Source organism: Meriones unguiculatus, chromosome 17, assembly GCF_030254825.1.
Source record: "Meriones unguiculatus strain TT.TT164.6M chromosome 17, Bangor_MerUng_6.1, whole genome shotgun sequence".
Taxonomy (NCBI): domain Eukaryota; kingdom Metazoa; phylum Chordata; class Mammalia; order Rodentia; family Muridae; genus Meriones; species Meriones unguiculatus.
In genome coordinates this window covers 60472930-60485131 of record NC_083364.1, presented here as the reverse complement: position 1 = coordinate 60485131, position 12202 = coordinate 60472930, and the positions used below count along the sequence as shown (strand labels likewise).

Here is a 12202-nt window from a genome sequence, read left to right as displayed (position 1 = left end):
AAGCAAATGGGAATCAGAGACAGAGATGGGCAGGAGAGGACTTGGAACCACCAGGAGAGATGAACCGGACCTAAGATATGACTAAAGCAAGTATAATGGGTAAAGTCTGAATGGTAGGTAACTATGTGGGCTTGGAGGTTTAGGATGGAGGTTTAGCATTGTGCTCTAGGTTAATTAAATAAATCCTAGTCTCTGTGTGGTGATTTGGGTATACAGCTAGTTTAGAAATAACTGCTGCTTAACTAAAAGATAAATCAATAGTAAATATTAATATTCAACAACAGAAGTATATCACTGAGGATGAATTTAAGATTAAAAAGCCTCCCCTACTTCCAGGTTAATCTTTCTGTTTCATGCCTTAAGTTCAAGATGTGCGCTCTCAGCTTTCTGCTCCTGCCACCAAACTGTCCCCATCATTATGGATTCTAACTCTCTGGAATCATAAGCTCAAATATATTCTTCCTCTATAAGTTGTATTTGTGATGGTGTTTTATCACAGCAATGAAGAAGCAATGAATACAATGGCACACAAAATTATCCTTGCAAATCGTATATCTGTTAAGTATCTAAAATCAGTATAAAAAGTATTAAGATGTAACATTAAAAAGGCAAATGTGTATTTAGCCAATGGAATATAGTTTGGCTACAAAACCAAAGGAGTACTGGTTACAACCTGAAAGAAGTTGGCAAGTATGTAGGTAGTCAAAGCCACCAGTCACAAATAATCCATAATATATTGTCCTAGATGAAATGTCCAGGGTGAATGCAGCTAAAGACAAGAAGTGGCCTGGTGGTGATGAAGGATGCAGGGAATTAAAAGTGATAAATAGAGACTGACCGAGACTAATTGTGGGTTATTTTTAAGATGATGAAAATATTCTCAAACTGTGGTGAGGATTACAGCATTCTGAAACTCTGAAAAAATAGGTTACAAACTCTGAGCATGACTACCATACTCTATAGGAATTAAATCTTTATAAACTTGCTATAAAAATTAAAGTGGTATCATAAGAAGTAATAACAATTTTACTTTAACATATACCACATCTGCATGGCTGGATAAAACAAAGCCTCGTAGAGAGCCACGGTGGGCAATTCATCAGATAAACATGACTAGGGATTAGTGAAAAGACCAATCAGACAAAAATGTCTGCATAGAGAAAGTATACCTCCAAGTGGGAGAGGGTAAAAGAAAATATTACTATCTATATCTATATCTATATCTATATATAGTAGAGCAGATGGTGATATACGTGCTTTAATTAAATAAAGGCAGTAAGAAGTTAGAAAAAGAGAGCTCAAGTCTTGAAATTTTAAGAGTTATGTTCAGTATGGATCTAACTGCAAAGGCAACATTGGAATAAAACTAAGTGGGTAAAGAATTGAGGCTCGAAGCATGTAAGTCTGAAAATAGGTAGAGAGGTTTAAAAAAATGCACCAGGGGGTACATGCTCAGTACCTATGAAGCCGCAGTGCAAAATGAAGTCAGACAATAGGCTGCTGAATCCTATAGGGTCCTGGAGGCAAGGACATTTGACAGAATATGATGGGAATTTCATCTTAATGAGATCACACTGACTGCTATGTTCAGAGCAGATTCAAAAAGAAGGGTAGAAAAAAAGGTTAGAAAGAATTTGTTATCATAATTGAGGTAAAAGCTGATAGTAACTTGAACTATGGTGGTTAAGAGTAGAGCTGTTGACATTAAATAAGATTTTCATAAATATCCCAAGAAGTGGCAGATGCTTGGGGATTTGGGAAATAATGGCAAGATCTTTGGACTAAACAACTTAAATGGCCAGGTCAAATGTAAAACATAAGTACTGATGCAGAATCTACCTGATTATTTCATAAAGCTAGAACACAGGTAGGCAGGTAGTGTAGATTAACCACATCCTTAGATAAGAGCTTCTATATGGGACACACACACATATATATGAGCTGCCCTTGTGTGCAGCTCAAGGAGAAGCCAGTGTCTCTAGTGGCAGCTCTATACGAGCCAAAGCAATAGGATCTAACTCAGAGAAGTTCAGTCTTAACTCTTACAAGAAGCTTCTTCCCCTCCTCTAACTCCGCACAGCCAGTCTCAGTTGCATTTTTGTACAGAGCATCCTATTTTTCTACAACAGCTTGAAATTTAACACCATTGCATACAGAATCTTGACATAGCTTAAAAAAGAGAATTTAGCTGGGTGGTGTTGGGGCACGCCTTTAATCCCAGCACTTGGGAGGCAGAGGCAGGTGGATCTCTGTGAGTTTGAGGTCAGCCTCGTCTACAGAGCAAGTTTCAGAGCCAAGGCTACATAGAGAGAGATGCTGCCTCAAAAAGCCAATACAGTAATAAATTAATAAGTAAATTAATTAATTTTATTTAATTTTATTTTAACTAAAATTAATTAATTTTAATTAATGATTTATAGAGAACATTATAACTGCTCTGTGAACATTATTTTGCACATATATAAAAATCTTTGTTGACATATATAATACTGTAAAATATGACAACTCTTCTAGGCCAGCAAATCATTTAACATAGCAGAACACTAGTTTCTCTTTTGGGAATAGAATATCTTGATTGACAGCACCATGTATTTCTGAGATATAGGTAATTATGAACTATTTGATTTAGATTTTCTCTAAGTCATACTGGTATGTGTTCTTGATTGAATTGCAACTCCCCCCCCCCCCTGGCATCAGTAACCATTATAAAAGACAGTCTACACACTATTAGCTGTGGGATGTAACATCTTGTGCAACTATAATCATTTCTTTCTATAGGAAAGCAACTGAAACATGACAAAACATCAGGTTTTGCTTCTCCTTGACCATATTTATTTACCAGAACTGAGAAAACAGGAAAAAGACAATAAATGTATACTTAAACTCTCATTTCCTCTAAAATTCCTTAAAAGCCAACTCCCCACAGCCAGGAGTCCCCTGACATAGCAACACTGCTTCAGTAACTTTACTTCATGGTGTGTAGATGTCTTTGTTCAGATACAAGAAGCTGTGGAATATGGTTGATTTCTATGCTCAGTATTTCAATGTAGAGATTAAATATTATGCTTCTCTTAGACAAATTACAATGATACCTGTGGAATGACATCTCCACAGATTTTGCACATTTCTGTGATAAAAAGTAAGGTTTCTTATCAATAATGTAAAGGGGATGTAAAGACAGCTAAGTTGCCTAAGCAACCGACAGTACAGTTAGATAGCCTGTAAACCACATAATGTTAACTGCATCAAATGAACCCCCCTCTATATCTAACTTTCCACATATATAAGAGACATCAAAAGTTAGCATGTTTCTTTTGTCATCTACACAGTATCTAGGACACTAAACAAAGCATTAGAATTTAGCAACAGTGTAACTAGTGATTGTTTTGCTTAACTCAGCACAATACCTATGTGGTTTTTTTTTTCCACAGAATTTCTAAGGTATCAAAATCTCCAACTACATAGAAAACACTAGAAACAGGATGGTCACCAGGTGGCAGTGGCACACACCTTTAATCCCAGCACTGCCTGGGCTGCAGAGAAACCGTGTCTTGAAAAAAACAAAATCTAAGAAGATAAAACAAAGAGAAACAGGCTGATAGACTTAAGGTTGTTTTTTATGTCTGCTTGGGACAAACTGCATTCTATAGGTTAGAATGCCTCTTCTGGTCAAAGATTTTCACAGATTAATTCTGTGTTCAATTCTTTCTCTTGGTAAAGCTGGTGAAACTACTCATCAATACGCTTGCTGTCTAAACGAACACTAACATATGGCTGGTTTTCAGCACGCTATTTATATGAGACATAAACAACTGTGTGTGTTCCCTATTCATTGACCTATAAACAAGGGCACATCTGGAGACAGGAATACAAACTGAAATGTCACTGAGAGTCATTCACTAGATTCAAAGTTTTAAAATGTGTGTCAGATACAACAATAACAGAAACTAAAAACACAGGATGGAAATTACAAATAGTAACCTGGCTGAAGCAGAAGCCGGCACAAAACAGATTTTGTATCCTCACTACACAGTCCAGGCAACAAACAATCTGAAAAATTCATACCCTAGTTTCAAAACCAAAAACATCCCATGTAGAAGAAAAAATGAACCAGCAACAGAAACTCAAACTTTATTCTCCCCTTTGTGTCACAAGCTTATATACTGATGTAAGACAAAAGAAATGGAAAATATTCACAAAAATATGCAGTTAAAGAAAGTAACAATCAGAAAAACTTTATGACTTTGGTGTTGGTACTAAAAATACTTGAACATGCTGCAAACGTGACCCTCAAATGGGTGGTTTTCAGGCCCAGCTGTTCAGAAGTCTTAGGTACACTGTCAGCAAACTCTAGGGTGGAGGCAATAAATGGACCCATGTGTGTGAGTTCACGCTGGGAAGACAGTGTGTATCCACACCGACTATGCTGTCACAAGCAATTTTAAACTGTTCTACTTCTTCCCCCCAAAGAAAGAAAGAAAAGGTAAATTTAGGCTATCTACCCCAAAACTCTGGGCTGGTAAGACCCAAAATATTACCTTTAAAGTTTCGATTTAATATTCTCTAAAATGTGTCTGATTTCAATTTTTGAATCTTGTGTGTATATGCCCACCCACGCACACAAATCAATGCTGCCTTGAAGGATCTGAAGCTTTCAATGCATAATGTAAACTCACTGCTATCTAACAAAAAGATTTAAAAACCACTGTTGAGAATCCTTCTAGAAACTGACCAGGGTTAAAATGATTTGAAAGCAGAAATTTAGATCACATATCTGTAGAATTAATTTTATTTGTCAAGTTCAACTGAATGCTGTTTTCAGTGTTTTTGAATGGTTTTTTTGAATGTTATTTTTTTTTCCTTCATGTATGTATGTCCACCCCATGCATGCCTGGCACTCTTGCATGTCAGAGGAGAGTGTTGGATTACCTGGAACCAGAGTTAACAACATTTATGAGCCACTGTGTGGGGGTTGGGAATCAACCTGGGGTCCTCTGAAAGAATAGCAAATGCTCTTAACTGCTGAGCCATCTCTCCAGGCCAAATGATGTCTTTAAATTGAAATTTATTTATGTAAACAGTAGCATTGATTATCAACCATGAATGAGAGATCTGAGTTACAAAGTTCTGAACTCTGAGAGGCTAGCTTTGAGTTTTCTCACTGAGACCAATGCTAACTCAGGAGTTTTTCCTCTATAGAATACCCCCATTAGTGCATGTTCGTTAAGGATACTCATGGGCTCGAACACATCTTTTCAGAAAGTCCAGCTGGAGTTTAACGTTTATGCCAGTTCACAGTAGACATGCTGTGGTGGTTTGGACGAGATGTCCCCATCCTCTTGGGCATTTGAATACTTGGTCCCCAATTTGAGATGTTGTTTAGGGAAGCTTAAGAGGCATGGCCTTCTTAGAGGATACATGCCCCTGGAGGCAGTGGCCAGTTTGACTTTGCTCTCTATTTCATGCCTGCAGCAACTTGGAATTGTAAGTTAAAAATAGATCCCATTCCTCCAAGAGAAATGGAGGATGTAATTTCTTAGCTTCCTGCTCCAGCTGCCCACCTCTGCTCTGCCATCATGGACTCTTGTCCTCGTCCTTCTGGAAATGTACACAGAAATAAAACCTTTCTTCTCTAAGTTGCTTTGGTCTACTTATCTAGCAGTAGAAAACTAACTAATATGACTCTAACTCTCAGATTTTGATGTGCCCGCATTTCTATGCATGTCTGTTTGCCTGCCACTGGTTGGGATGAGAATCTGTTTTGTTTTGTTTTGTCTAAAAGAAAAAAAAACTTGAGGAAAAGGCTGGTAACTACTCCTCACTGATAATTAAAAATAACAAGGAAGGGGAAAAATACTACATAATGTTTTAAAAACAAGAAACAAAAGCAGAAGAGGATGCTAGGAAAAGGGCCCTAATTTGACCTGGTAATTTTGGGTGTCATTCAAGAGAACTTTGCCATGAGCAACGTCTCTTAGTACAACTTAAAGCACAAGCGCAATGAGTGCCCATCCTCTGAAGTGTGTCCTTGCAGGCGAGTCTGACCATAATGTTTGTGTCACATGACCTTTAATCATCTCTTGTCTGGGCTCTTCCAACAAGCTTCCTCATTGGCCTTCACACAACTATCCTATTTCTCTTTCATGTACTTTTCACACAGCAAGGAAGAGCAACAAACATAAACCAAACACAAACTGAACAGGTCACTCTCCCAAGTCTAGAGCAGAAAATGGAAGGGAACATAATTTTGCATAGGTTCTGACACATAATGAAGTCACCCTATCTGTGACTCTATACATACAACATGTAACATATATATAATACAATGTATATAATATATAACATATGTAACATTAGTAAGTCTTTGTAAGAGTTTATAAGAAACAAAGTAGCTGCTGAAGCAAGATTGTTCATATTATTTTATTCTCTATGACCTTAAACTTCAACAAGACTCCTTAGCTATGGACATGTAGCAGCAATCCTTTTAGGTATTTAAGGGATTTAGTGGCAGCTAAGTTTCCTAGATGGAAACAAACTGATATCTCAACCAAAGCCAAGCAGCCTCCAAATAAATGAGTTACTAGAAAAAGTTGTGACTGAAAGGCCACCCAAGAAGCAGTAAGGAATTCAGCTGGTGTTCCCTAGAAAATGTTGTAGCCAACTCATTTCAGTCAAATTAAACAAATGTTTGATATATGGGGCAGGATATGCAAAACAAAAAACAAAACTAAAAAACCAAACATGACTTCAGAAGTCAATTGGGAAATGGGTTTCTCAAGATTGTCACTGGGAAGTGACATCAGTAAGTGCCTAAGGAACCTGTCTCTAATTTGGAATAGAGATTTTAAGTCTACAAGGTGCTGACTCTGTGAGATCACTGAGAACATCTTTTGTTGTTTGTTTATTTTGTTTTTCAAGACAGTGTTTCTCTGTGTAGCTATGGATGTCCTGGACTCGCTTTGTAGATCACGCTGGCCTTGAACTCAAAGAGATCTGTCTGCTCTGCCTCCCTGAGTGCTGGGATTACAGGCGTGAGACACTGTACCCAGCTCACTGAGAGCATCTTATCTAGAACCAGTATCAATTCTTTAAGAACATCAAGTTTCTATGGGAAGAACAACCACAACCCATGAGTTGAATACCTAATGTAAACTAAAACCTCCTTTCATAATAAAAAAGAAGACATTTATTTTCCAGGAACTTAATAGTGGGGAAAAAAACTGGGAAACTATGAATCAAAATAAGAATTTAAAACCAAGAAACTTCAGACAAAAAACAAAATCAACTGTTGATTTCCTACCTTCTCACTTGTCAACCTGAGACTCCGACGCATGTGCCAAAAGAATAATAATCTCTTACGTCTGTTCTCTCTCCACCACCCATTAGATGGTGGGAGAGTGCAAATTCATGTTCATAATCTCAGGTGGGGGTGACCCTATGCACCTCCTGTGCTGTGTCTGTGGACACCCCCACAGAGCCCATGGAGGTAAAGCGACATGATGCAGGTGATCAGCCTAGCACACGGTACAAGCAGGCTGGCCTCGAAAATTGTGATCCTCCTGTTTCAGTTTCCAGAGTGCTGGATTACAGGGTAAGCTTCCACACCCAACCAGAAGCCAGTTTTAATTGAGCGCTACCTAGCAACTTTCTTATGACGTAACTCCATCATAATTTTCCTAGCTCTGTCAAAACATTAGCTGTTCACTTACACTTCTAATCCTTTTAGCCACATTATTTTATTCAAATGAGCTAAACCTTTTTCATCCAGTGAGTTTTTAGCTTCACATCTTGTCCATGTATGTAAACTGGAGTAAAACAGATTCCCTTTTAAGTAGGCCCAGCTCTTTCCTCCTTGTGAAGGTTCTAAATGAAGCTTTTAGGGAGACAGTGTTCAGCCTGGTTACCCCAGCTAAAGACCGACAGCTTGCCTTACCCTCAGCAATTTCCAGGGCTCAACACTCTCATACCTAGGAGGTCTTGATATTTTTCTCATTTAAATGGCCTGAAAAGCTAATTTTCAAATTTAAATGGCCAAATTAGAACATTTACTGTTGAACATAAGAATAATCATCTATATTCTAATGCAAATAATTGTTCTGATAGTTCTTTCAATGACACCACCTCTGGGCTGTCCTCTTTACAGTGCTTCTAATAACAGAGATGAAAGACAAGCCACAGCAGTCAAAGCACATGACAAATTTCATACAGGTATTGCATTTTCTGTTAGAGATTCAAACACATTTTGGATTCTATTCTATTTACTATCCTTGCTTTTAGTTCCACCTTCCCTTTAGATGCTAAACATTAACAATGAGAAAAGACTTTATTATGCTCTGTCTCAGCACTTCTCAAGGAACAATCAGTGATATGAGAACGAAGTCTTTGTAAACAACAATGTGGCCTTTAATACAGAATTGTGAAATTGTAACTTGTAGATAATAAACCTTTAAGTCGATACAGTTTACCTCAATGTTTCACAGATTTTTGTTAAAATTAAGACAGTTTGTGTTCTAATCTCACAGAAATGAAAAATCAGTATTTCCTCTATCAAGGAAAAGAAAGTACATGGAGTTTATATCAGTTAATACAGTCAATTTTCAGAATGCAGACCCAGATCCTGCAGCTTTCTTGTGCATTATTCAAAGTTCAATCTTTCTGTTCTACTCCTCCAACATGAGATTACAGGCATCTGAATCATTTCCTTCTTGCTGTCAGAAATGACAAAATGTGAGAGCTACAACATAAAATGAAAGTTACCTTGTTTATCTATAACTGAGTATGAAGCCAAAAATCCTCGTCCAGAAGCATGGATTCCACTCATGAATAGCACTGTGACTTCACTGCCTTTGGACTCAATTGACCGATTCATTTGTAAACCCAGACCACAGTATTTGCCTAGGAATGAAGGAAACACATACATTAGGTGTGACTTCCATAAAGTCAACATTTGTAATGTACATAACAACATCATACAACAAGCCAGGCACTAAATTAAAAAGAAATTGGTAAAACGGGTTTAAAATGCAATAATAACTATTTAAATGATTAAAAACAAAAATCCAATACAGATTTTCACTGAACTCACAGAGATTCAATTTCTATCAAACACACATATGTTCCTCAAAACAATAATGAAATAGTTTTAGAAACACGCATTGCAGACAGGGTGGTGGCCATGAATAAGTAATTGGTCAGCAGTATTCTCACAGGGTCCCTTCAGGACCTCCTAGACTCTTTGCCTAAGTGCATTCCACAAAATCTCCTCCAACTGGACCTATTCAGTTTCATTTCTGAGGATTATCAATCAGGTCTTTCTTGACACTTCAGTGATCATGTGGACTTACATGGCTTCAGCTATGATCTAGACTCAGACACTTAAATTTCTACCCACAGCCTTGGCCTCAAAACTCAGATGTGTATATTCAATGTAAAACAATATCCTTAGAAAAACATAGTCTTAGGAAAAAAAATCTAAGCATACTAAGACAGAAGAGGAAAAGAAATCAATGATGCACACTAGCCACCAATAAGTAAAAAAAAAAAAAAAGGCTTGCAACAACACTAGTAAATCTGGAGTACAGAGTTCTAAAAATTGTTTTAGAACAACAACAAATGATGTTGTTGCTGTGGCAACATCATTTGAATAAGAACAACATGGATTTTGTGTGACATCATTCATCATTGGAGACATAATATTAAAACCATGATGATATATTACTATACACCATAGGCTGCAGTCAATAATACAGACTATACATTAAGTATCAGGGAGGATGTGGAATCGGAACCTTCATAAATTAACGACAGAAATATAAAACAGACAAATTTGAGACCACTTTGCAATTTATAGATTTCCTTTTTATGCAGGAGGAAAGAAGGTGCACTCACAGAAAGGCTGCAAGTGCTCATTTGTACCCATTATTTATTCAGCCTCAAAAGAAAAGCATTTGATTTGATCACCTAATAACTAATGTGCTACACACTCACATCGAGGAATGCTCCTTGTTAATACTAGAGAACACATTATTTTGCAGCATGGATGAACCTCAAAGATATTACGCTAAATAGGAGAAGTCATTGTACTTCTGGAAAAGGCAAACAAAATGACAAAATTAGGAGTGCAAAGAAGATTGGTAGTTGTCTGAGTGAGAGATAAATAAGAAATGCATGTCAAATGGACACACATCTGAGATGGTCTGAAATTTCTAGACCTGGATTTTAGTGATGTCTGTGTAGGGACATATGTACTTAAATTCATCAAAGTATAAATTTTAAAAGATAGGCTAATTTTGTGGTATGTAAAACATACCTAGCAAGGTTCATAAAGGAAAGAGATAGTTTTTATTGAGTAGAATTATCAGATAGGAATGAATTCACTATTTTTATGCAAAGGAAAAAAAAAACAGATCACAGAATTCGATATTACTTGGAGATAGAAAGCTATCCCAAACCTCTCATCCCCCAAGAGAAAAATGAAAAATCATGCAGATAACTTGATTACCTTAACTGACACTACAGGTTAGTGGTTAGGCCAGTCCAGACCCTATGTTTTTCATACGGAATGAGTAATGCATCCTCCTCAGATTCTTATATTGAAAACCGCAGTCCTACTGTGACAGTATCTGAAGATAAGACTTTGATTTGAAAAAAAAAAAAAAGTCTTTTGGTTTGTTTGTTTGTTTTTATGGGTAGAGTTCTCACGACAAAATTATACCTTTAGAGGAGGCCCATGGGACAGAACAGGAAAAAAACCACAGATAAACCAGGAGGAGGCCCTGCCACACGCTAAATCTGTTCACTGGACCTCAGAACTTGGAGAGTCTAGAAAGTTGAGAAATGACTCTCTGATGTTTAATCTTATAGCACACTTGTTATACTAATATAGAGATAACACACTCTCTCATGTTCCACCTTTTTTTCCAACCCATTACTCTCTCACCACGGTAAGACTGACATTACTCTGCAGCAGGACTGTCGTGTCCAGTGGTCTCTTCCTCCCACAAAGGCAGCCTTTGGCTTTTCCATCACCAATGCATCAACAGCCTCACCTCTGACTAAACCAGCAAATATACTGGCTCATCTTCGGGATGCACTGCCTAAGTATCTTGCAGTGCTACCTTTGCTCGCCCTAACTGCATTGTTTCTAAACCTACACTCGTAGAACTGCACCCAGGAAGTCATAATTTCCTTTAAAGGACCCTGAAAAGAATCATTATATAGAATTTTAAGAAAGAGATTTAAAAAAACCAAATACATAATGGTTACATCTGAGACTCTTAGGAACTGTCAGTCACACTCCAGTTTCCCATAGCCCTACCCACTTCATTAATGTCTTCAACAGCATTTACTGTCATGACAGTGCTGCTATTTTCCCAGTGCCCAGTCTTCGTCAGCCCATTTATTCCAGATGCCTGGTTCATGCTGTGAGTTTGTATCCAATTATATAGACTTTAGAAGCCTAACAGTTGTCACCACTCTTCAAATGCCCCTCATCTTCTACACCGAGGGGCAGCAGCAACTTCTATAGATGTTAAAATAAAACACCATGTTTGAAGAGGACTGTTCTTTGTGGGTCAGAGCCACCAAAGTCGCAGTTGATGTGGTTACTGCAGTTAAGCAGCCGGGATCCTGAGCTTGGTTGGGTTGCACATATCCTGTAACCCCAGAACTTAAGAAGCTGAGATACATGGGTAAGATAGGGATATTTAAAATCATGTTTTCTTTTCAGAATAAAAAAAAAAAAAAAAAAGCTGAGATAGGAGGATCGCTAATATTTCCAGACCAGCCTGAGCTATAAAGTGGATTTCAGGACAGCTTGGGTTATCCTTGTCTGAAACTATAACAGCAAAAAAAGTAACAGCAACAACAAGTAATCCAGAAATCGTGCTCTTAACTGCATGAAAACTCAATGTACGGAGGTGCACCTTGGCACAATGTCTTAGGAGCTGTAACTTACGGAGGAAGTGGGAGCACAGAAGGACGACCCAGACAGGAAGCACACAACTGTGTACACACACTTGGGAGGGAGGCAGTGTTGCTTTACAGAGCATTTCTCTTACTGTATAAGTGAATGGGTTTAGGGACAATTCTTCAGAACCTGGAATAGGAGCACCTCAGACGCCACAGCAAAATTTAGAATTCTCAAAGGAAATGTTGAGTACTTGCCACTGACCCAGGACCCCGTCATGAAATGCAATGGGCA

At 37.8% G+C, this 12202-nt stretch overlaps 1 protein-coding gene across 1 annotated transcript in view; it reads right to left on the bottom strand.

Annotated features, from left to right (window-relative positions):
• Dcbld2 (discoidin, CUB and LCCL domain containing 2) overlaps positions 1 to 12202 on the bottom strand; it is a 64641-nt gene that overhangs the window by 28504 nt on the left and 23935 nt on the right. Inside the window, exon 3 of the mRNA XM_021662045.2 lies at positions 8758 to 8895. Within this exon, the coding sequence (XP_021517720.1) occupies positions 8758 to 8895 (138 nt within the window). The remainder of the gene's footprint in view (positions 1 to 8757; positions 8896 to 12202) is intronic.